This window comes from Acanthopagrus latus, chromosome 10 (genome assembly GCF_904848185.1).
Source record: "Acanthopagrus latus isolate v.2019 chromosome 10, fAcaLat1.1, whole genome shotgun sequence".
Taxonomy (NCBI): domain Eukaryota; kingdom Metazoa; phylum Chordata; class Actinopteri; order Spariformes; family Sparidae; genus Acanthopagrus; species Acanthopagrus latus.
The window spans coordinates 13,184,371-13,210,714 of NC_051048.1; the positions used below are offsets into that span (position 1 = coordinate 13,184,371).

The 26,344-nt window shown below is 44.6% G+C and overlaps 2 protein-coding genes across 5 annotated transcripts in view; one reads left to right on the forward strand and one right to left on the reverse strand.

Moving 5' to 3' along the window:
- The window catches only part of peli3 (pellino E3 ubiquitin protein ligase family member 3), a 53,691-nt gene that overhangs the window by 15,155 nt on the left and 12,192 nt on the right, over positions 1–26,344 (reverse strand). The window contains exons 1-4 of one of the 3 annotated variants that reach the window (XM_037112482.1): positions 13,100–14,036; positions 8,318–8,515; positions 5,786–5,915; positions 487–588 (exon numbers count right to left, since the gene is read on the reverse strand). In XM_037112482.1, the coding sequence (XP_036968377.1) occupies positions 487–588; positions 5,786–5,915; positions 8,318–8,490 (405 nt within the window). In that variant the 5' untranslated portion in view covers positions 8,491–8,515; positions 13,100–14,036. Of the gene's footprint in view, positions 1–486; positions 589–5,785; positions 5,916–8,317; positions 8,519–13,099; positions 14,037–26,344 lie in introns of those variants that run through there. The other 2 variants (XM_037112481.1, XM_037112480.1) reach the window with 2 other exon arrangements.
- LOC119027349 lies at positions 2,798–5,196 on the forward strand. Of its 2 annotated transcripts, none has more exons than XM_037112484.1 (3): positions 2,798–3,108; positions 3,139–3,750; positions 3,895–5,196. In XM_037112484.1, the coding sequence occupies exons 2-3, from the start codon at positions 3,469–3,471 to the stop codon at positions 4,546–4,548; spliced, it is 936 nt and encodes a 311-aa protein (XP_036968379.1). In that variant the 5' UTR covers positions 2,798–3,108; positions 3,139–3,468; the 3' UTR covers positions 4,549–5,196. The 2 variants fall into 2 exon arrangements, with proteins under 2 accessions (XP_036968379.1, XP_036968378.1); XM_037112483.1 differs by having other exon boundaries at positions 2,798–3,090; positions 3,121–3,750.

The window sequence follows — 26,344 nt, forward strand, 5'->3', positions numbered from 1 at the left end:
TAAGACATTGATGTCTTAAAGAAACTAGGTTAGCTACAGTGGCACAGTTCTACTTCAGGATGTTTTTAAAGGCTCGTGATGTGGGATTAAACAATAAAACAATACTACTGTCTACTATGACAATATGAGAGGGCCACATTTAAATGATGGACATCATCAAAGTTCAGTTATTGTTGATAATTACCACTTAGATCTTTAGTATAACAACGGTAGTGTGTCTCTTATCAAACATCACATTTAGACTAGCTAATTTACAGTAAAAGTTTAACTGGCCACAGTTAGCTTTAGTTAGAGCTCTCATCTATTCATGGTACTTTTTGCAGTCAACTTGCCTATTTTCTGACAATGTCCTATTTCTGCAGTAGGTCACACAGCTGAAATGTTGAGTTGGCATGGCACATGTGCACGCGCATGTTTGTGTGTGTGTGTGTGTGTGTGTGTGTGTGTGTGTGTGTGTCTGTGTGTCTGTGTGTGTGCGGCACCGACCTGAAACATGTCTGTGTTGCTGTCATGGGTGTACTCCACAATGACAGAGTGGCTCCGCGACAGTGTGTAGGAGATGCTGTGTTGGCTTTTGTTGCTGAGTGCCTGCCAATGGAAAAGACATTATCCAGGTCACATAACAAGGAGAGCTGAAGGTCTGGCCTACAGGAAAATCTACCCAGAGGACATTTTTTGTTCTGCAGGAACAATGCTAGCTCTAATTCAAAATGACTGATATCATTTTATTAGCTGAGGTATTGTTATGATGGAGAGAGATGATCTCATGTCAAGGTACTGTGTGACTGATTTTTGTTACAATATATAAGGGATAGTTCAGAACAAATATACATTATATTTACAATATACTTTATACATACAATCCTTATCTTATATCTATAATTTTTAGAATAGTAGGGTAGACTTGCAGAGAAACATTGTGTATATGAGTGTAACACAGAAGTACTATGAGCAAAATGCTAATGTCTGCACATTATCATGCTTACAGTGACAATGCTAACATGCTGCATTTTCACCATCTTAGCTAAGTGTGTTAGCATGCCAACATTTGATAAATTGCAGGAGATACAAAGCACAGCTGTCATTAGTTTGGCAGTTACTTGGTCATCAACAAAAGGGAGACATTTAATATATGATCAGGGTGGTGTAATACACAAATGGAAAATCATCCATTTGTAAAAGTCTGTTTTGGCTTACAGTATTAGATTTCTTTAAGCAATAACTATTATAATAACTGAAATTACTAATAATATTTCAGTTATATATTACTACAGTTGCGTTATGCAACCAACAATCTGCATTACAGACCAAAGTGAAGCGTTCATTGTGTCTTTTTAAGATCCACATCAGCATGACTATATTAATAGTGCGTCTCTGCGCCTCTACAGTTTTTTCCAATTGCTAAAACACAATTTTGCAAACTACGCAGGTTTTATCCAAATACTTAACATAATTCACAAAACCACACACCCAAACTGCAAAATACCTCATACATCCTGCAAAATGAAGCACTGCAACCAAAACTACATATAGCATTATCACAATCAAACTTTTGCACCCAATAGCACACACTTCATTCCTATTACCAGATTTTTGTCTAACCAGCTACACACTGTTGGGCATAATGAAAAGCACTCTCATCTTTAGTATGCTTTCCCATAATACTGAAATAGTTCAAATTGTAGAGAATTCTTCAGATTGTTCACATGCATAGAAATATTTGCAGATACATACACATGCTGTTGAAACATTTTCATTTATTCTATTTTTCACCAAACAAGAGCAACATATGCACAGCAGATATATTTACATTAGAGTGAACAAAAATATGTTCACAAAACAGTAAAGTGAAAAAGAAAATTGCAAAAAAAATGTGACAATGAGAGAGGCTGCACTCCAGCTTCTCGCAGTGTCAGCCTATGGGTGATGACATGATCAACTAAGGTTGCTCTGATTTCATTTGAAAGTGGCTGTCTTCTTTGGCCATGACCTCCTCTACCAGCTCTATCCCTCACTCTTCCTCCCCCTCTCACTCCCACCTTCCCTCTTCCTTTTCCTCGTCCTCTCTCTGCCAGGCCTTCCATTGTTGTTGGAAAAAAAGCTGCTCACCTGTGGTCTTTCAATTCTTACTTCCTGATTGAAGTGGTAACAGTTACATAACAATTGTTTGGCCAGGTGGCACATATAGTGGCCAATTAGCTCATGTAGTGTAATTTTGAATGGCAGTGCTTTGAAATGGCAAACGTGACTTTATGTCAAATTGTTGTGTCTTATGCAGAGAACCGTGTTGCATTTAAAAAGTGCCATTTTGAATTGCAAAATGTGTGTAAAGCAGAAAATATTTTTAAAGTTTTGGAGATTTGAGAATAGGTTTTGCTCTCTTCGTGTCAGTTTAAATATTTGTGCTATGCATGTCATTTGAGTGTGTTAGCAATTGGAAAAGAAAACTGTAAGAGCTGAGCCTATAAGTTCTTTGTTCAGTGTCTGTGTGACTGAAATATTTTTGTTGTATTTTGTAGGCCTAATGATGAAGCATTACAGTTTTTTTCAGTGACTAACAAGCGTTTGTCCAATCAGTTAACACATTTTCGAAGCTCTAAACACAATTAGCACAGCATCGGACTTCTGTGGCCATACCATTCACACATTTCATGTCGTTTTCACACAATATGCAGTCAGTGAACACATTTCCACAATGCTTACATTTTCTTAAGAGACACGCGATACCTCCCAACAAAATTATGGATTGTTTTTGTATTATTTACAAATGTTAACACACAACATGCCACTATAGCAAAAACAATACTCCAAACCTTAGATACAGTATAAAATCCTCTACTTCTGCACTGATATAAGTTCAAAAACAATATATCTCAGCTGATAATGAACTAGCAATTGAATAATTGACACACAGCTGATTTATGTGGGGTAAATTGGGCCAACTACAGCTGATTCCAATGATTTCAGCTGCATTGATAACTATAAAAGGAGGACTTTGAGGAGTGATTTCTCTTGGAAGCAGTAAAAAGAAAAACATTGTAATGTCTGGACGAGGAAGAGTACGAAGGAGAGGTGCAGGTGTAGTGAGAGGTGTAGTGAGGGGGGCAGGTGCAGTGAGAGGTGTAGTGAGGGGGGCAGGTGTAGGAGCAGGCCCAAGGAGAGGGCAAGGTAGGGGTATAAGAATGCGTGGTGGTGGCATTCCAAGGGCTACAAGAACGGTAGTCAGTGATGAAATTCGTGCCACTATCATTGACCATGTCATCAACCATGGTCTTTCACTAAGAGAGGCTGGTGAAAGAGTGCAGCCCAATGTGAGGCGGTCAACAGTTGCCTCCATTGTACGCATTTTTCGACAAACCAACAGGTATGTATTGCATTTTACATGGATTATTTGTATTCTCACTTGACATGTCAATACAGTAAGGCCATACAGAAACGCTAACATAGAATTTTTTGTCCCTCTAAAGGATGCAACGTCTTCCTCCCTCTGGGGGAAGAGGAAAGCTCCTCAATAATGATCAAGAGCTTGCCATTGTGGAAATGGTAGTTGCAAATAATGCAATAAAACTCCATGAACTGCAAACTCGGATTGTAGAAGACAATGACATGTTTGAAAATGTTGACAGTATCAGCCTCACAACAATTGCACGGACATTATCCAAACACAGAGTGCGGATGAAGCAGCTCTACACTGTTCCCTTTGAGAGGAATAGTGAAAGAGTCAAAGAGCTACGGCAACAATACATCCAGGTATAGTGAATATTCAATTCAATCTTCAATTCTAAAAGCTTTGCACTTTGCAAGCAGGTAACCTAGACAGTACAGCACTGTAATTGGTTACAGCATAGTATGGTGTACAGTAATGACACATTTGCATTTGAAACTTTGTTTCAGAGAGTTATGGAATTGGAGGCCAACCAGGCACCTCATGAGTTCATCTACCTTGATGAGGTGGGATTCAATCTGGCCAAAAGGCGTCGTCGTGGACGAAATGTTATTGGACAAAGGGCCACAGCTGATGTGCCAGGACAGAGAGGGGCAAACATAACAATGTGTGCGGCGATTTCAAACGCAGGATTGCTGCTTCACAGATGTCAGGTTGGACCCTACAATACAGAGCGCCTCCTTGCCTTTCTTGATGATCTCCACCATCACCTCATCCCACAGCAGAATCAAGAAGGTGAAAACATGAGGACCTTTGTGATCATCTGGGACAATGTGGCATTCCATCATTCCCAAGCAATTACAGCATGGTTTGAAGCCCACCCAAGACTAGTGCGTCTGTTCCTTCCACCCTATTCACCTTTCCTCAACCCCATAGAGGAGTTCTTTTCTGCTTGGAGGTGGAAGGTTTATGACCATCAGCCACATGACCAGATGTCCCTCCTTGAAGCCATGGATGCTGGCTGCAGGGAAATCACAGCTGATAACTGCCAAGGGTGGATCCGTCATACTAAACGCTTTTATCCCAGGTGCATTGCCTTGGATAATATCAGATGCGATGTTGATGAAAACATGTGGCCTAACCCTGAAGACCGCAGAGATTAGATAATTACTTTAGAAATGTTGTGCTTTTATTATTTTGAGCTTTTTGCATTTTTTTTCTTTTTCAGAATGTTCTTTTGTGTTTCATGGATATTTTGTTCACTTTACTGTAAGCAGTACTGTAAAAGTGTTCTGTTCTATCCCACTGTAAACAGTACCTATATCTACTGTACCTCTTGTAGTAAACAGTAAATGAATAAAAAAATGATTTGGTTTTTAGTGGAATGCTTTTACATACAGTTCCCAACCAGGAAATTTAGTGTAGAAATGTTGTATTGCATGTTTTACATGCAAATATCTGTAAAACTGAAACAAACACAAGTCTATGCAGTAATATCAACAATAGCCAGTGTTTTGAAGCCTGGTGTACTTTGACTGACTGCATGTACCTTCTGAAGTGAAAACAAGTGTTATTCTTTGACAACATAATGTCATTGTGGGTCAGATTTCCAGTGTTTTGGTAAAGTTAGTTTGTACAGAGAAAGGTGTGTTCTATTTTGAAATGAAGAGTTAGTATATATTTAACAATATGTGTTTTTGAGAAGAAAATTATCCATTTGGCCAATTGTGCTTTGTAGGTGTGAGTCTGTGTTAAGAGTTTAGAAAAAGTATCAGAAGTATGGGTGAGTGCTTGTTAGCGACTGAAAAAAACTGTAATTGTCCCAGCTAATTTACATTCTTGAATCACATATGGCCACGTATTTCTTGTTCAGTGGACTAAAATGAAAAGGCATAGAAAAAGAGATTTTTGTGTTTTCACGTCATAATAGGCTACATTATAGGAGATATGGGTCTGCTGTGTTTCATATGACTAAGCCTGCTATTAAAAATATCTATTCCTATCTCATAATATATCAGACTGTGATCCTATGTCTGTCTGCTGTGTCCAATGCTATGAGTTAATCTAAAAAGATCTAGGCTATTCAATTGTTCTATAGAGGTTATTTGGGGGATTTTGTTGAAAGTAACTAAAAAGTAGTGTAATCAGTGATATAATACTCTGTCAATGAAACACTCCCTGAGTTATTTATAGTGTTTAACAGTGCTGAGGAAACCCAAAAGTTACCTCCAAACTGTTGAAACTTGTAGTGTTGAGTTTAAAACAACAGACATAAAGACATGTTGGTCTATAACCATTAATGTAGTGCAGTGCCTGTGAGTATTTTTTACTTGGTTAGTGACAGCTTACAAACTGAGCTCTAATTTAGAGTCAAAACTAATTGGATAAGATGTTCTTTACCTTTGACACCAGAGGGGTTGAAACATTGTGGATAACATCAGGTTTGACTCCATTGGCTTTAGGTCTCTTATAGAGGGCAAGGCGACTTCTTCTCCGACCTTTGTCCCCATTGGCCAGTGACCCATTGTGCCTGTGAAACATAAGAAGGGATGTACTCACTCATGGCCATGATGATAACAGAGTTCAACCAATTCATTTTGTGTTTCCTGATGTTTTCTCTTTTAACAGAAATGCTGTTTTCACTCACATAGACTTATACATTTTAATTGCTTTTACAACAGCAACTAATCCAGCTATCATGAAGTGATTATGGGTCGGGTCACTATTATAAATCTGCCAAACTCTGTCAGATTTGTGTACAGTGACCTCAAAATTCCAAATGTAAAACTGCACAAAACTCCCACAATGTCACCCCTTGCCTTTGATTGGATTGTTGGATGCTGTCATTCAAAACTATGAAACCTCATATTGGTGATTCATGAATTTACTTGCTGCTACTATTTACAACTTTGCAATGTTGTAGAACACAGATTAATTAATGTTCAGTACACATTAATTACATAAAGTTGAGGGCATACATTTTAGACTCACCTGTGTTCAAGTTCACTTCAAGTTTATTATTTGTGGCTATCATCCACTAGCCACGGACTTACAAAGCATTTTGTCTATGTCAGAGACACATGTTAAAGTCACTAATCATCATCATACAGAATAAAATCACAATCGACTGCATATTTTATATCATTTATGTAAACTGAGAAGAGAAGGGTCCTATGATTGATCCCTATAGATTGCCACATGTGACTTTCCTAAATCTAATGGGTTCTGTTAATATTCAAATGATGAGTATGATTATTTCGGTAAGACTTAAGCCAATTTATATGCGTATCACCGCAAACAGCCTGCACTGTACAGTAATATATTGCATGAAATTGAATATTTACTGTATCAATACCCTCTGAAGGTCAATTATGTGACCCAGTGTCTTCAATTAACCTGGCTCTATCGGTCAGGTCATTAAGGAGGGACTCTGTGGAATAGTATTTCCTGAACACAGATTAGCATTTATTAAGAAAAGTGTTCTCTCATGTTCTGCTGGCCAGAGAGAAGCCATGATTAGATGGATGTAGTGAAATGTTGATGATCGTAATCACATCGACAGAGAACTAAGCCATTCTCATTATTCATCAGTGCCTGAATCAATAGGTCAAGGAATGGAAGCATATGTCCATATCCCTGTTCCAGGAATTGCACCATATCGTGCATGTAGGGGAAACGTCCTCCACTCAAACTAATGTGCAGTATATTTCATGTCTGTCTATGTATTTTTGGTGTTCTCATGAAGGCTACTGTGACTCAGTGTGTTAATGGCATCTTTGTGTAAAGTAAGATGTGCTTTTCGTCCTCTGACTAACTGTCTCATATAGCCTTCTGTAACAACATTTTTAAAGTAAACTGGCCATATGGTTTCATTCTCCTCACCAGTTCCCAGCTTGTTCCCAGGTTATCTTGTGAGAGGTGAAAAGGTTTTTGTCATGTCAAAAATATAAATACAAGCTAAACTGTTACATGTACATTATGATGCGGAATATATATATATATATATATATATATATATATATATATATATATATATATATATATATATATATATATATATATATATATATATATATATATATATATATATATATATATATATATATATTTAAGAAGCTTGAGGATAGTATGGCAAAAATGTTTTGTACTCTTGCACTCTTGCACAGAACTGCATGTGAAGATGTCTCTCTTTCTCTTCTGCGTGTCTGGCAAGCATTTTGCAATTCAGTTTCCTTCTTTTGTTGGCAAGACACAACACATATTTACATGGGATAGGAGTGCACTTGATTTGCTTTGTAGATAGTTGGCCCTGCCTTTAATCCAAACCAAATCAAAGAAACCAAATATGATCCTCAGCTCAAATTTCAAATAGCTGCACATAATATTCCTTAAAGTTAAACCATAAACCATGAAGTCTATGGATATGGATTGAATCTAACTTAGTCATGGGATGAACCAAAGAGAGACATGAGGACCTCTATTTGAATCTCAATGAGAGCACAACACTTGAGCAACAAGTGCTCCTGTGCTGTACATGCAACATCTACTGCATGTCTGTCCATCCTCTGTGGCTCTTCCTGAGGTTTCTTCCACCTTTTTTGTTCCTCTGTTAAAGGTTTTTCTTTTCTTAATATGGCAAGTTTTTCCTCACTCGAATTGAGGGTCTAAAGACAGAGAATGTCGTTCACTGTACAGATTGTCAAGTCCCCTGAGGCAATGTGATTTTTGGCTATATAAAAGAAATTGATTTGATTTGATTTGAAAAAGCATGCATCTAGTTATTCATGAATTTAAAAGCCACACTCACGCTAGACTTCTTTAAACTTAAACAGTCAGGTCTCAGAGACTAGCAACCTAGACAAGCTCAGACTCAAACACAAGCGGACACATAAGACGATGTACATCAGCAGAAATGGCACTTCGGGATCTTACCCTAATACAATGAGCTCGCCGTACTTGACGGGCTCCTTGTCCTCAGAGAAGACTCCGTCGTGGGATTGTGAGCTTGACCCCAGAGGAGGCGAGGGCTGGCTCTTGTTGCAGGATGGGCGCAGCTCCAGAGATGGGGGGGGACACAGCGCCTCTGAGCTACCCTCCAAAACCATGCCCACCGGCCACAACTGGGGCTCGCTGCTGGGGAGGGGAGGATAGGGGTTCAGAGAAAGAAGGAGTCAAGGAGTGTTACTGATAATGAAACTCAATTTCAGTGTGTCAGAATATTATGCAACACTGGATCATACCTAAAAAAGTGCAACAAATTTTGATATGTCTTTTCTGTGATCAGAGATGCGTCCACTAACACTGAGCAACCAACACAACCTACACTATCAACATTTCCAACTTGTTTTATAAAAAGTGAGGCAAATGCGAATGTGCCTTAAACTCGCATTCTTTCTGATTGGCCAGCAAGGGATGATGCCACTGGCTGCAAAAGAAGTCTGATTGTATGTAATATTATGAAGAAATTACCCTTCTTCTCATTTGATTTATGACTTAAGTAAACAGTTTTCTCAAGGGTTTACAGTCTCAATTTCCAGTTTTCAAGTTAACACAGAATGAAGTTCATTTTGCAAAATAAGATGCTGAGCAGTCAATTTTGCACCAATAATGGCAGGTGAGGGATACTTTTATAGACACTTTCTTGACCTAAGTACCTCTGTCTGAAATGTATGGAATGTTTTGTATTTATTGATGAACATGGGGAAAAGGTCAGACAGATTTTTCTAAAAAAAAAAGCACATGAAAATTACCCAGTTTATACTGTCATCTAGCACTGTTATATATTACAACCATCATTAGGTCATAATGACATCACACATATTCAACAGACACTTATGAAGCCTTGCGCTGTGATGACTGCTCACTAGTATCTTGCTCACTTAAAAGAGATACCAAGATATTGTCAGGGATCTCTTGCCAATCAATAAATATTTGCCAGTCAAGCCTAACCCAATGACCTCAAAAAACAGTGATAGCTATCAGTCTGTACCCGACTGCTTTTCAGCTAGAAGTTACAGATGGAAAATGACACAGTCAGTTCCCCCTCCGACATTTATTGCTCGCAAGTTTTTGGGCCCGCATCCCCACTAACTGCTGCTCACTACTTTGCTGTAGCTACCTTTAGCTGTGGCAGCTGCTTGGTTAGCTGTGGAGCTAAGTGGCACTATTAGCTGACTGGAATCTGCCTGTGTGCTCAACTGGATCAACTCAGCAGAGCTTGGTATTATTTATTGAAAGTTTTTAACTGTGAAACCTAAACCTAAATGATAGTAGCACAAGACATGTGCTTGTGACAGAACTATGTTATTATGGAGCTAAGAAGCCTGCTAACATCAGCGATTAAGTGTTTTATTTACCACCTGAGTACACAGAGGTCTTAATGATGTGGGTCATTCAGTACGTTTACATGCACAACTTAGTTGGATTACAGCCTGGACTGTGCCACTCAATCAGACAACTGCAATTGGTCAAGTAAACATGCTGGAGAGAAAATCAAATTATTGGCTGAAGCATGTCATACTCCAGTACGATAGGTGGCGCTGTACCCATTTCAGCTAGTGGGAGAAAGATGGTGTACGAAGAGTGAGACTAAGCTACATCTTTGTACATTTTATATACGGTGTACATGATAATTACACAAACTAGATGCACAATGGTGCTCTTGCTTGTGGTTATTTTGGAGGAAAGACGCCGCTGCCGCCATCATTTCTACTTCCGGCTCATGGCCCCGGGAAAAAAATCACGAGCCTACGCAGAACAAAAAAATCCGATCTGATCTGGTGGAGCGTATACATGCAGGAGTAATGTGACTATCAGTCGAATAGGTGTATTAATCCGACAATGAGAAATTCGATCCAGTCTGATTTTAGTCAGACTAAGGTGTATACACGCATCTTAAAAATCTGATCATAGTCGGACTAACCCAGTAATTCGGTTTTCTCGAGTGTCATGTAAATGCACTGACTGTCCCAAAGGTGTGATCTGGATCAATTTTGATACATCACTCAACACAAAGCCAATCATTTACAGTCCTTTAGCTGAGAAATCTTGTTGAGGTGTAATGTGTGTTATCATTATTATTATTATTATTATTATTATTATTATTGTAGCACAGGATGGATGGCCAGCTTTACTCTTTGTGATGTTGACTCTTCTGGTAATTGTCATTCTCTTTGTGCGACTGGAGTGCTTGCTGTTTGCTGACCCAGGTCTTTTACAGAACAGCCAACCCATCCTAATAGGATTGGATGGGCACTAGTGATCCAGCTTTATCGACACAAACAGGTAAACTGATACCTGCATCTACATCGTGTGACTATGAAGGAGTGATATAAGCCCAGGAAGTAGTGCTGGAAACAGAACATGTCCCCTTCACAGGCTTTACAATTAACAACCAAAAAGCCATCAACTGTTGTATCAGAGATTCTTAGTGAAGCCCAGAAGAAATGCAGACTTTTACTGAGCCACAGCCACCTAATAGAGGTAGAGCAGGATCACTATTCCTTTCATTTCTACAAAAGCTCTACTACAATGACATTTCAACGCTTTTGATTGCAGTCCTATCAAACTAAACTAAGGGCTTGGTATTAAAACACATTCAACTCAACATACAGTTTTCTTGATAACAGAAATCCATAAAACACTAACAAAATATCAATGACAAGCATTTAATAAACTGGTGAGAGAGTAAAGAAAATATAAATATTAGGCTAAAAAGATCAGTATGAGTCATTTTGTGGATATTTTGACATTCGTTTTACAAAAGTCAAACAAAGCTCAATCCCTGTCTCTGCACACAGGTTCAAAGCCAGTTCTTAATGCTCAAGCCTATTATTAATCAAAAGTGGGCGAGACCACCTACATAGTGAAAGGCAAGTGGTGCAGAAGCATGACAAAGCCCTACAAGCTTTGTTCTCCCTTTGAGCAGATTAGATAATCATCCTGGGAATGTGAATGTAATAACACTGAAATATACTATCCCAAGTTTGAATGCTTTCCTCTTTCTTCCTGTTTTATTTTCCTGTTTGGATGCTTTCCTCTTCCTTCCTGTTTGATTTTTCTGCATCAGCATTAAGGAAACATCCTTTTAGATCATCATTCACATGAAGTAACCCATAAGGACTACAACAACAGTGCATGGTCATTATTAGATGTGACTGAATTTTGGCCATCTGATGGGGCCCAATGAGAAGAATGCCCGCTCATAATCAGATGACGGATGGCAGATTCAGGTATCCAGAGGCCACCTCATTACCTAGGCTCTCTGTAGCCCTGGCTGGATATTGAGCAGTGGCTGCGATACAGAGATGAAGGCAGAGTGGACTCGGGGGGGCCAGGTTGACAGAAGCGAATAAGGGGGGAAAGGGAAGAAATAGAAGGGTGTCTTCCTCTGAGTTGGGAATTCAAAGGGCCTTCAAGGTCTTAACAGGGAAAATTTTGTGTTTTAGATGTATTTATAATCTCCAAATGATTTATCTTAAAATCTAAATGCCCCAAAACCACTCACATTTGGAAAAAATCACTGCTAATTCCCAATTTAATACAGGAGCTTATTTCAAAAGTTTAAATGTGTTTACACTTTGTGGAGCTTATTAAGATAATGTAGGTATGGCAAAATATGGTTGACAAGGTTGTTATCAGCTCCAAATACATGACAAATGTATCTGATTGGTGCATCCTTCTGAAAAAATTAAGCAAGAAAATATTTAGGTATGGCACTAGGTGAAGAAAATGCCATTTATTTGAGACTGTGGTTGGGTCGATGTTACCTTTAAGTATCTTTTGGCTCTGTACAGACACCTTACTTTCTGTTTTTTTAGCAGGGTAGTGTTGTGTGAAGAAACTTGAAAGTTCACTCTTGACATTGTTAGTATTTCAACAGGTTTTTTACATTTTTCTTTTTTAGAGTTACTATCTTATTCCAGAACCTTCTTCTTTATCTCAAGATGTTCATCATTGAATAGAGTTGAAAACCTTTGAACTTGTGGTTTTACATAACCAAAGTTAAATATGTAGGTCAAGTGATGACAGCTCAACAAACCTCATGAGCAACACCTTAATTCTTGGATGAAGACCACTGCCAGTTTTCCATCACATCTGGACAACCTATTTTAAGGTGTGTCTTAAACCAATGGCCCTGTTCACTATTAAAGAATCACAGTTAACAAAGTGGCTCCACTATGTCAGTTACAAACATGTTTCATCATAACTTCTTCACAATAAAAGCTTTTATTTTATAATGAAGCAGCATAACAGGAAACGTGTTTTCAGCAGCAGTAACTAAACATGACTCCTGACACACTGAACATAACGAAACGGTAAAACACAGCAGATGTTTGAAAGTACAAACTCGAGAGACATTAAAGAGATTCAGTTAGAAGCTAAAAAAGTACTGAGAGCTGAACACACCAACTTATAAAAACCTATTTCTCTCAGGTTTCCTACACAGACATGAGTACAATATTCATTTTAGGGGGAGACGAGCGCTTGTTACGGGTTGGCTGCTAGTGACTATAAGCTATTTAGCTTGTGGCTCAGTTAGTCCTGGAGCATGTGGCTCTACAGTTCTATGGACCAGGATGGGAGTCACCATGGGTGAAAATGGCATGTATAGCCAGATTTATTTCATGCCAAGCTAGACATGATCATGGAAAGACAAAAACAAGAGTGTTCTGGTGAGTTTTGGTGTGATTCTACAGCTGGCTTATACATTACCTACTATCAGTGAAAAAGAGGAACTTGAATCCAGGGCTGGGGCAAGGTCTTCGTCCAATGGTAAAGGTCCATCAGTTATAAGTATAACGATGATTTGGTGGCATTAATAAAGTAGATATCACCACGGCAGAAATGATTAACTTCCTGTGGGATCATGTGAGGGTTAATAAATATTTCACTGCAAACGCTCCTCACTCTTCCTTTGTATGTCTCTCTGTGTCTGCACTGTAAATGATTTAACTGGGCAAAATTACCATCAGGATAATCTATAAAAGCAAAAGAGGCATGACTGGGTAGATTAGTGGGGGTAGACGAGAAGGAGTGGGAGGTGGGATTCAGAGGAGGAAGGGCAAGGAAAGGTGAAGAGAAGAAATGAAAGTGGGGGTGGAGGGCAGATGAGAGATGATGCTGGCCCCTTAAAAAGAAAAAACACACAGCAAAGCATGAACGCATTTGTGTGGATGTTAAAGAAAGGAGGGAAATGAGGAAGAGGAGGTGGAGAGTGTGTGTTTGTGTGTGTTTGGGTGTATGTGTCAGCAGGCGCATGTGCAGAAGTAGCTGGCTTTGGCAGGGTGATGGATTGCCTTTTCTGTGCCACGCATTTTCTAATCAACCCACAGCCACATCCTGGGGGTGGGGGGAGTAAGAGAGACAGAGAGAGAGAGAGAGATGAAACAAATGAAAGCTGTCTGACAAAGGAAGACAAAGGAAGGAGAGAATAATAATAAATGATAAAAAAGGGAACGCAGTCCATAAGAGCAGAATGGAGTGGCTGGAGGGTTTGTGGTAGGAACGGATGCTTCTGCTACTGCTGATGGTGCTCAGGCTCACACACGGTATTACACAACACTACAAACTGCAAATAGCACCGCCCTGTAAACCACGCAATACCATCCAACCAAAACCATGCAACAAAACACACTGTATCACAGCACTGACCACAGATCATAATGCTGTGCATACCATTCAGAGCAATGCAAAAAAATCCTTAACAACATAATGTAACAAAACACAGTACATCATGATCTATACACAACATGACTCTACACATCACTGCTTAATAGAGTGATTTTAGAAATATAGATATATTGTCATAAGGGTTGAATAAAAATCACAGACACTAATGACATGACGAGGAACAGGTGAGGAGAGAGGAGGAAGGAAGCCAGGTGTGATAATGAGGGGGAGGAGCACAGAGGAACAGACCAGGAGGGAACAAGACAACAGACAGTGGGAGCCAGAGGGAAGAACATAGGAGAAACTTAAAGGACACATGAGGGCATGGAAAATCAAACACATGACACAAGACATGGAAAAACAAAAACACAACACAAGACATGATACAATGACGTAGATAGATAGATAGATAGATAGATAGATAGATAGATAGATAGATAGATAGATAGATAGATAGATAGATACTTTATTGATCCCGGAGGAAATTCAAGCATCCAGTAGCAATAACAAACATTGAACATACATTGAACATACATGCAATATCAAAAAAACAGTAGAAATAAAAATATGGAATAAGAAATGTTATAAAAATGTTTTGAACAACTGTATAAAAATATAAAGTGATATTAAAAATATAAAGTGACGGTAGAGGTAAAGAGTATTAAGGGGACAGGGGACGGTGTACAATTAAATTAAATTGGGCTATAAAAGATGAGTGCTTTTGAGTGCATTTGTCCATTGTCTATTGTGCTTCCTGACATCACTGTGAGCTGTTGTACAGTCTGATGGCCAGGGGGACGAAAGAGTTATTGTGTCTGTTGGTGGAGCAGGATTGAGACAGCAGTCTGCCACTGAACACACTCCTCTGCCTGCTGAAGGTGTTGTGCAGAGGGTGGTGGGTGTTGTCCAGTATGGACAGCAGTTTGTCCAGGGTCCTTCTCTCTGCCACAGTCACCAGAGAGTCCAGCTCTGTGCCCACCACTGAGCCAGCTCTCCTCACCAGTCTGTCCAGTCGGGCAGCGTCCCTCTTCTTGCTGCTTCCTCCCCAGCAAACCACAGCGTAGAAGAGGACGCTGGCCACCACAGACTGGTAAAACATCTGCAGCAGTTTTTTGCATATGTTGAAGGACCCCAGCCTTCTCAGGAAGTACAGACGGCTCTGTCCTTTCCTGTGTACAGCGTCCATGTTTGCTGTCCAGTCCAACCTGTCATCCAGCTGCAGCCCCAGATATTTGTAGGTCCTGACCACCTCCACATCGACCCCCTGGATGGACACAGGTTGGAGCTGTGGTTTCTTCCTCCTGAAGTCCACAACCATCTCCTTGGTCTTGGAGGTGTTCAGCTGTAGGCGGTTGGACCTGCACCACTCCACAAAGCCCTCAATCAGGCTCCTGTACTCCCCCTCCTGTCCATCCTTGATACAGCCAACTATTGCAGTGTCATCTGAGTATTTCTGCATGTGGCAGAGCTCCGAGTTGTACTGGAAGTCAGATGTGTACAAGGTGAAGAGGACGGGAGAGAGCACAGTCCCCTGTGGTGCTCCGGTGCTGCTAACCATAGTGTCTGACATGCAGTCTTTCAGTCTGACGTACTGCGGTCTCTCTGTGAGGTAGTCTGTAATCCATCTCACCAGGTGTGAATCCACATTCATCCCTGTCAGCTTGTCTCTCAGCAGGAGGGGCTGGATGGTGTTGAAGGCGCTGGAAAAATCAAAGAACATGATTCTCACAGCACCGCTCTCCTTGTCCAGATGAGCGTGTGCCCTGTGAAGCAGATAGAGGATGGCATCCTCCACCCCCAACTTCTGCTGGTATCCAAACTGCAGTGGATCCTGTGCGTGGTGGACCTGGGGTCTGAGGAGATGGAGCAGCAGCCGTTCGAAGGTCTTCATGATGTGGGATGTTAGTGCTACTGGTCTGAAGTCACCTGGCTCCTTGGGGTGTTTAATCTTAGGAACTGAGGATGAGACATGAAGTCTTCCAGAGCACGGGGACCCTCCCCAACCTCAGGCTATGGTTGAACAGTTGCTGAAGCGGCTCCCCCAGTTCAGCAGAGCAGGCCTTGAGCATCCTTGGACACACTTTTTCCGGGCCCACTGCTTTCCTTGGGCGCAGTCTTCTCAGCTCTTTGCTCACCTGCTCCTTGGTGATGGTGAAGGGGAGGGGGATTGGAATGTCCGTAGCGGTGAGGAGGGGGGTTGAAATGTCCGTGGGGGTAGGGAGGGGGTTGAACTGTCCGTGGTGGTGGGGAGCGGGGGTTGAACTGTCTATGGTAGGGGTGGGGGGGGGGTGTTGAACTGTCCGTGGGTGTGGCGGGTGGGGGTGCCCTGTAGTCCGAGGTGATAATGGACGTGATGGGGGTGATGGGGGTGTGAAGTGGGCAGTCACTGGCTGTGGGAGCTGGGGTATCAAACCTGTTAAAAAACAGGTTTAGCTGGTTAGCTCTCCCAGCATCCCCCTCTTCTGTGCTGCTGCCCTTCTTCTTGCAGCCTGTGATGGTTTTCATGCCATCCCAGACCTCCCTCATGTTGTTCCGCTGCAGCTTCTGTTCCACCTTCCTTCTGTACTCCTCCTTCGCCTCTCTCAGCTGGACCTTGAGTTCCCCCAAATCAAATACAAGAAACCAAAAAAAAACAGATACAAGAACAAACAAAAACCGGAGTCATGACAGAACCCCCCCTTAAGGGACAGCTCCCAGATGTCCCTCAATATTTGGGTTCAAAGTCCAGGTGAAGCCGGAAGGGTGGAGGGGGTCTGGCGGAGGGCCAGAGTCAGAGCCGGGAGGGTGGAGGGGGTCAGGGGGAGGGCCAAGGTCCAAACAAACATGAGGGTGGAGGCGAGGACTGGAGCCCACTTGAGACCAGGGACAAAGGCAAAGGCGCAGGCTGGAACCTGCTGGAGACCGGTGACCAAGGCGTAGGTGAGGCCTCAGACTCGCCGGAGGCCGGCGACGAAGGCGTAGGCGCGGCCTGGAACTCGCCGGAGGGCGGCGACGAAGGCGTAGGCGCAGCCTGGAACTCGCCGGAGGGCGGCGACGAAGACGTAGGCGCGGCCTGGAACTCGCCGGAGGGCGGCGACAAAGACGTAGGCGCAGCCTGGAACTCGCCGGAGGGCGGCGACAAAGACGTAGGCGCAGCCTGGAACTCGCTGGAGGGCGGCGACGAAGGCGTAGGCGCGGCCTGGAACTCGCCGGAGGGCGGCGACGAAGACATAGGAGCGGCCTGGAACTCACTGGAATCTGGCGATGAAGGCGAAGGTGCGGGCTGGAACCCCCTGGAGGCTGGCGGAGAAGGCGAAAGCGCGGGCTGGTACCCCCTGGAGGCTGGCGACGTAGACGAAGGCGCGGGCTGGAACCCCCTGGAGGCTGGCGACGTAGACGAAGGCGAAGGCGTAGGTGCGGGCTGGGTTCCCCTGGAGGCTGGCGACGAAGGCGAAGGCGAAGGCAAAGGCAAAGGCAAAGGTGTAGGTGCGGGCTGGAACCCCCTGGAGGCTGGTAACGAAGGCGAAGGTGCGGGCTGGAACCCCCTTGAGGTTGGCGATGTAGACGAAGGCGAAGGCGTGGGTGCGGGCTGAGACCAACTGGAGGCCGGTGGCGAAGGCGTGGACTGAGACCCACTGGCAACCGGTGGCGAAGGCGTGGACTGAGACCCACTGGCGACCAGACCACTGGCTGGGAAACCCTCAAGGGTCTTGGCCGGACCACCGACGGAGTTTTGCCGGGAGCAGTCCTCCGACCGAGGTGCAGGAACTAGACGTGGCGTGAGCCTCGGCCGAACCTCGGACTGAGGAGAAGAAACAGGCCTTGGCCAGACCACTGTCCGAGGTGCAGGAACAGGCGTCGTCTGGACCGCCGACTGAAGACCACTGGCAGGTGTCGACCGGACCGCCGACTGGGGGCCACTGGCAGGTGTCGACCGGAAAGCCGACTGGGGGCCACTGGCAGGTGTCGACGGGGTTGAGACTGAGGCCTGGGCTGGGAGCTCGACTGTGGCTGAGGCTGAGGTCTGGGCTGAGAGCTCGGCTGTGGCTGAGGCTGAGGCCTGGGCTGGGAGCTCGGCGGTGGCCTGGGCTGGAAGCTCGGCTGTGGCCTGGGCTGGAAGCTCGGCTGTGGCTGAGGCCTGGGCTGAGAGCTCGGCTGTGGCTGAGGCTGAGGCCTGGGCTGAGAGCTCGGCTGGAACCCCCTGGAGGCTGGTAACGAAGGCGAAGGTGCGGGCTGGAACCCCCTTGAGGTTGGCGACGTAGACGAAGGCGAAGGCGTGGGTGCGGGCTGAGACCAACTGGAGGCCGGTGGCGAAGGCGTGGACTGAGACCCACTGGCAACCGGTGGCGAAGGCGTGGACTGAGACCCACTGGCGACCAGACCACTGGCTGGGAAACCCTCAAGGGTCTTGGCCGGACCACCGACGGAGTTTTGCCGGGAGCTGGTGGTCTGAGAGCCGATGAAGGGTCTCTGGCAACAAACGACCTCGGCCGGACCCCTGACCGAGGAGCAGGCACTGGACTCGGCTGGGTCTCCGACCGAGGAGCAGGCACAGGGCTTGGCGTGGGACTCGGCCGGGCCTCCGACCGAGGAGCAGGCACAGGGCTTGGCGTGGGACTCGGCCGGGCCTCCGACCGAGGAGCAGGCACAGGGCTTGGCGTGGGATTCGGCCGGGCCTCCGACCGAGGTGCAGGCACTGAACTTGGCGTGGGACTCGGCCGGGCCTCCGACCGAGGAGCAGGCACAGGGCTTGGCATGGGACTCGGCCGGGCCTCCGACCGAGGTGCAGGCACTGAACTTGGCGTGGGACTCGGCCGGACCTCTGACCGAGGAGCAGGAACAGGCGCTGGACTTGGCGTGGGCCGCGGCCGGCCCGCCGACCGAGGAGCAGGAACAGGCGCTGGACCTGGCGTGGGCCTCGGCTGGGCCTCCGACCGAGATGCAGGAACTGGCCTCGGCCGGTCCTCCGACCGAGGTGCAGGAACAGGCCTCGGCCGGTCCTCCGACCGAGGTGCAGGAACAAGACTTGGCGTGGGCCTCGGCCGGTCCTCCGACCAAGGTGCAGGAACAGGCCTCGGCCGGTCCTCCGACCGAGGTGCAGGAACAGGCCTCGGCCGGTCCTCCGACCGAGGTGCATGGACTAGACTTGGCGTGGGCCTCGGCCGGTCCTCCGACCGAGGTGCATGGACTAGACTTGCCGTGGGCCTCGGCCGGTCCTCCGACCGAGGTGCAGGAACCGGCCTCGGCCGGTCCTCCGACCGAGGTGCAGGAACTAGACGTGGCGTGAGCCTCGGCCGAACCTCGGACTGAGGAGAAGAAACAGGCCTTGGCCAGACCACTGTCCGAGGTGCAGGAACAGGCGTCGTCTGGACCGCCGACTAAAGACCACTGGCAGGTGTCGACCGGACCGCCGACTGGGGGCCACTGGCAGGTGTCGACCGGAACGCCGACTGGGGGCCACTGGCAGGTGTCGACGGGGTTGAGACTGAGGCCTGGGCTGGGAGCTCGACTGTGGCTGAGGCTGAGGCCTGGGCTGGGAGCTCGGCGGTGGCCTGGGCTGGAAGCTCGGCTGTGGCCTGGGCTGGAAGCTCGGCTGTGGCTGAGGCCTGGGCTGAGAGCTCGGCTGTGGCTGAGGCTGAGGCCTGGGCTGAGAGCTCGGCTGTGGTTGAGGCTGTGGCTGTGGCTGTGGCTGTGGCTGTGGCTTGGGCTGGGAGCTCGGCTGTGGCTGCGGCTGCGGCCTGGGCTGGGAGCTCGGCTGTGGCTGCGGCCTGGGCTGGGAGCTCGGCTGTGGCTGCGACCTGGGCTGGGACCTCGGCTGTGGCTGCGACCTGGGCTGGGACCTCGGCTGTGGCTGCGACCTGGGCTGGGACCTCGGCTGTGGCTGCGATCTGGGCTGGGACCTCAGCTGGGCTGCGGCCTGGGCTGGGAGCTCGGCTGAGGCTGGAACTGAGGCATGGGCTGAGGCCTCTGAGCCTGACTTCAGGGAGCCAGGACGTGGACGGGCTCGTCGCTTTCTCGGTGGGGGCACTTTGTAGGCAAGCCGGGTTCCCCAGAAAGGAGACACTTCGGCTGTGGCATGAGCTGAGGCTGGAGCTGTGGCATGGGCTGAGTCGTAAGCTGCAAAGAAAAGTTTGCTCGCGGCTATCTGAGGAGCCCTGCTAGCAAGATTGGTTACAAAGTCCTGATACCACCGGATTATCTCCAGGCCATTTACTGCTGGGTCCATTTTATAAGGTCTGGTCATTCTGTCAGGTAGGGGTTTAAAGGGGAAAGACTAAGGAAAGGGAAGGTGGACCCAAACGCAGTTACACACAAGAGGCAAAATAAGGAGGAACAAAAGGCAAGCTTTAATGAAAGCTGATACAAAAACCAAAAAGCAGACAAAACAGGGCAAAAGACAAAGTAGCAAACAAAAACGAGATAAAGTACAAATCAAAAATCAAAGTTCAACTCAAAACATGGAAAACGCAAAACCAAAAACATACCAAACGGGACAGGAGCCTGGACAGGAGCATGAACAAGAACATGGACAAGGGCATGAACAGGAGCGTGGACAAGAGACAGAAAACAGCAAACAATGACCAGACAAAGAGTGAGGGGAAACACAGAGACTAAATACACAGACACTAATGACATGACGAGGAACAGGTGAGGAGAGAGGAGGAAGGAAGCCAGGTGTGATAATGAGGGGGAGGAGCACAGAGGAACAGACCAGGAGGGAACAAGACAACAGACAGAGGGAGCCAGAGGGAAGAACATAGGAGAAACTTAAAGGACACATGAGGGCATGGAAAATCAAACACATGACACAAGACATGTAAAAACAAAAACACAACACAAGACATGATACAATGATGTAAATCAAATACAAGAAACCAAAAAAAACAGATACAAGAACAAACAAAAACCGGAGTCATGACAGATATGCATATGGATCCCTTAAAGGTGGGCATTAAAATCACACTAATCAGTGTATTTAGCCACACTGCTGGCATAGCTCTATGCTGTCTGTCAGTTGTTCCAGACTGAAATGTCTCAGCAAAAATGTGACATGTTGACGAGACATTTTGTCCAAATTTATTTATCTTCCAAAATCTGGTTTATTACAAAACACCTGCAAAATTGATGACATTTCCATCAGCCTCATCTGTACTTGCTATTTAGTGTTTCAAGGCATATTAACATTAACTTTGTATTCATAATCTCCAAATGATTTATCTTAAAATCTTAATGCCCACAAATGATGTTCCCAGCCACTCACATTTGGGAAAATCATTGCTCACCAATACTAATTCCCAATTTAATACAGGAGCCTCCTTATTTCAAAAGTTTAAATTTGTTTAAACTTTGTGGAGCTTATTAAGATAATATCGGTATGGTGAATCGGCTGGTCGCACATGCAACTCCATTTTCACAGGCACACCACTCTCCAAGTATCTGTGTTATCGGGGCCAAACGGAGCAGCTAGCATAGTTGTCGACTCTTAGTTGTGTGATATTAACAATAAATCAAATGGTTATGTGTAATACAAAAGCTGTTGCTTTCTGTGATTAACTCACAGATAAGTGGATACAGGGAGCTAATGAGCTGTTTTCTCCAGCAGCAGGTGGCTGTTTTCACTGAAGAATTTTGAAAAACACAAAGTAGACTACCAGTTCCGCATTAAACAGCAGCATGTCACTGCTCTCTTGTTGAAGAAAATTAATTGTCAGTAAGTCACCAATTTACAGTTGTAACTTGATGTGAATAAGCTCAATTACTGCACAGGTATCAGTCACACTCGACAATCTGACACACTGCAAAGGGATACATCAGAAATCATTAGACAACACACACAATTGCACAATACAATGCACAGGAAAAACACAGGAAATTGTGCAAGACAGTGCAACAGTGTGACACAACTCACTGTGCCGCGTGAATGTGAAGCACAGCTCAATGAATGGGAAAACAGTTAACACAACATGAAAAATGCAGCGCATCAGAAGAATATGATTCAACACCAAAACAGCTGACTATTTCCTGTTTTTTTCAGTTCCAATAGCTTCTTTAATTCAACATTTCTTGTACCAGTCCTTCTGCAAATGTGAAGTCTTCCTTTGGTGAACTGTCCATATTTATTTGTATTAAAAAGACCACTTGTGTATTCCATTTGTTGACTGTGATTTCACATTTTGTTTGCGTGGCAGGAGCAATGTAGGAGTATTGTACATGAAAATTGTTTACACCATAATGGTTTTGATATTGTAGCTCAATCCCCCCCATCCTGTTTTTCTTGGACATTTGTGGTCCTTTTTCTGGCTTCCCTCTCCTTTACTCCCAGCATTCACTCTCTCTAACCGCCTACTGCAGGAAGGGCAAGTGTGTGTAGTGTGTGGGAGAGAACGAAAGACCAAAGAGGGAGAGAAAGGAAGAGTCAAATTTGTCTCTTCCAGAAACAAATGAACAGAGAGCTAAATATACTTCAGCTGATAAATCACTCTGCAGTGAATTATGGCCTCATGACAAGACTCATCACACTACTTCTCCTCTTTGCCCTGTTTAAATAAAGATATTACACTTGTCTCTTCGCATGTATTCTGAGATAATGGATGAATCAAAAATATACTCAACAGCATAAAAAAGTGAATCATACACAGAATGTTTGTGTCTATTTACATATTTTAAAGCATGACAGAGCCACAGAGCATGCCTGCTCCACATTATGTAACACTTTGTATAAATCCTACAAGCCAGTGTTATGAACAATTATGTTGCCCTCCCCCACCCCCAGGTCCAGCCTCCACTCCTTCTGTATCTTTCACCTTCTCTTTCTGCTTACATTTGGTTCCATTCAATTTCTTAAAACCAAAGACATGTTTAAAACGTTTAATTTTATTTTTTATCTTTTGATTATTTGTGGGGTAACAGAGTTCCAGACCTCTCAAACACCCACACCCTTTTCAAAACTGAAAGGTCTGGTGTCGACCAATCAGGGAAGGTATGAAAGAATAAGAATTGGGACAACATTCTCCCACATAGCTAGCCTGCTAACAAGCAACATCAGTGTAAAAGTGAAAAAAATGTGTGCTTGGGATTGATGTCTCTGTAAACGTTGTTGTACATTTAGGTATATATTGCATTATTATGTAAAAAACTGTTATCAGAGATATTCTAATTGTTTATATTCTGACTAATGTCCAGTCACAGGAAGAGGAAATGGACAAATGGGACTCAGGCTGGCCGAATAATGTGAAATCAGAGACTGTTGTGTCAACAACATCTCAGATCAAGCTGTTCACTCAACAGGTTGACTGTGTCCAGGATGAATGAGTGCAGGACTACAGGAGGAGAGGTGGACTCTGTGTTAGCATCATTAATGCATGGTGCTCATGCAGTCAGTTGATGGACAGTGTTTACCTGACGTTGAACCCGTGAAGATGCCAAGCATATCATCATCACCAACTCACTGCAGCTGTTTTACATACACCCCATGCAAATTCGATAGATGCAATCTGTGTATATTTGTATAGAAATAACTATATGTAATTTGAGTTTATGTAGCATAAAGGAGATAAAGAACTATTGTTTCATTACACAACATTGGGCACTTTTGAAACAAACCATAGCACTTGGTGCAAATGCATTTAGGGCTTGTCCAACCCCATTTTGCTACTCAAACTGTGGATAATCTGGCAGCAAAGTGCAGCACACAGTGCAAAGAAGTTGTATTTCAGAATTAGCATCAGAAATCAGTAATACCAGTCCAGAAAAAAAAGAGAAAAAAATCAAGATGGCGGCACCCTGTCTGGTTGTGTCTACACTGGCGACAAGACCCAGTTGCTATGGACGCTTCTAGCATCACAAGCCAACGGAGGAGCAAGCAGAGGCAGTGTGACCGAGTGCTATGCCAACAAGACCCAGTTGCTATAGATGCTCCTAGCATCACATGCTAACAGAGGAGCAAGCGGAGGCAGTGTGACCTAAGCACGTAAGCTAAAAGCTAACCCCTTATGAAACGCCACTTCCATCCATCTCCATCTCAAATGTTCGTTCCCTGGAGAACAAAATAGATCATCTGCAGCTGAAGTTAACAAGTAAACAAGAGATGAGGAACTGTTGTGCAATAATTCTGAAAGAGACATGGCTAAACTCATCAATCCCGGACAATGCTGTCAGCTTTGAGGGACTGGCTACATTTCGTGCTGACAGGATCTGTGCACTAAGTGCTAAATCCAGAGGGGGTGGTCTATGTATTTACATCAACAACAACTGGTGTATAAATGCTAAGTTTGTCTCAAGCCCTTGCTCACTGGACATTGAGCTTTTGAATGTAAACTGCAGACCACCTATCTGCCCAGGGAGTTTACCTTAGTTTCCATCACTGCTGTGTATGTGCCCCCATTGCTGACATAGAAGTTCACAAAATGCTAAAGGCACAGAACTCAGCCTTCAAGTCTGGTGACGAGATGGCACTGAGAACAGCAAGACTTGAACTGTGCCATCAGACTAGCAAAGCGTGTTCACAGTCAGAAAATCCAATACTTTTTCCATGATCCCGCTAACACCAGGGATATGTGGCAAGGCAAACGGATTAACGCCAACTACAGCATTGCCCCTCCTGTGTGTGACGATGATGTGGACTTCCTAAATGAACTAAATGTATTCTTTGGGAGGTTTGAGGCACTGAACAACTCTCCTGCCGTGAAATATTTTCCCCACCAGGATGAACAGGCACTCATCCTTGACATAGCTAAGGTGCGAAGGTCTCTGAGGAGTGTCAACTCACAGAAGGCTCTGGGCCCTGACAACTTACCTGGGCGGGTGCTCAGGGAATGTGTAGATCAGCTGGCTTGTGTACTAATGGACATTTTTAACACCTCACTGGAGCCAAAGTCCCATCATGTTTCAAAACTGCCACCATCATCCAAGTGCCAAAGTAATCACAGCGGTCCATTGAACTCTTTCCTTTTATGATGAAGTGCTTTGAAAGGCTGGTAAAGAAACACATGTTTCCATCCTGAGGGTCCCTGTTGACACTATTGAGGAATACAAGTACCTGGCGGTGTACTTTTATAATAAGTTGGACTGGACTAGAAACACCAAGACGGTCTACAAAAAGAGCGAAAGCCGACTCTTTTTACCAAGGAGGCTGAGGTCCACTAACATCTGCTGGACGATGCTGAGGATGTTCTATGAGTCTGTTATGGCCAGTGAGATCTTCTTCGCTGTCACATGCTGGGGCAGTGGGCTTTAGGTCGCAGATAACAACAGACTAAAAAAACTGAGCGGGAGGGTTGGTGATGTTGTGGGGGAGGGACTGGGCACTCTGACGACCATGGCAGAGAGGCGGATGCTGTCCAGGCTTCAGCCTATCTTGGATAATGTCACACACCCTCTCTATGACACCCTGGCCCAGCAGAGGAGCACATTCAGCAGAAGACTCCTCTCACCCAGATGCATCACTGAGCGCCATCAAATCATTCCTGCCCATGGTCATTAAACTCTATAATGCCTCTCTAAGAGAGTCAGACACAATGTATACATATAACTATATATATATATATATATATATGTATATATAACTATATATATATATATATATAGTTATATGTATACATTGTGTCTATATATATATATATATATATAGTTATATGTATACATTTATATTTTGCTCTTAATAGATGTTGCTTGTATAATATATGTTGTTTGTATATCTGGAGTTTGTAACAAAAATAAATTCCCCCTGGGATTATTAAAGTATTTCTGATTCTGATTCTGACATCACCTCCAGACTCCCTGCCTTGTTTGACCTCTTCCAGTTTGCGTACTTGCCAACCGCTCCAATGAGGGTGCCATCTCCACAGCTCTTCACTCGAGCCTTGCACACCCGGAGTAGAAAAACACTCATGTTCGAATGCTGTTCCTGGACTTCAGTTCAGGGTTTAATATTCCACAGCATCTGGTAGACAAACTGGGACCCCTGGGCTTCAGCACCCCCATGTGCAACTGGCTGCTAGACTTCCTCACTGAAAGACCACAGTCAGTGTGGGTCAGTCAGAATACCTCCAGTGACATCATCCTCAGCACAGGCTCCCCTCAAGGCTGTGTCCTGAGCCCCCTGCTGTTCACTCTGATGACTCACGACTGCATCCCAAGGGCTACCACCAGTTTGCGGACAACACAACAGTGGTGGGCCTTATCAGGGATGACCATGACCTGGTTTACAGGGAGGAGGTGGAGCAGCTGATGGGGTGGTGTAGCAAAAACAACTTGATTCTGAATGTGGATCGAAGGGATCATTGTCGACTTCAGGAAGAAGCAGCCCTG

Coding starts and splice junctions, on each gene's coding strand:
- LOC119027349 (XM_037112484.1), top strand. CDS start 3,469: ATGCAACGTCTTCCTCCCTCTGGGGGAAGAGGAAAGCTCCTCAATAAT. Junction 3,751..3,894: donor TACGGCAACAATACATCCAG/GTATAGTGAATA, acceptor ACTTTGTTTCAG/AGAGTTATGGAATTGGAGGC.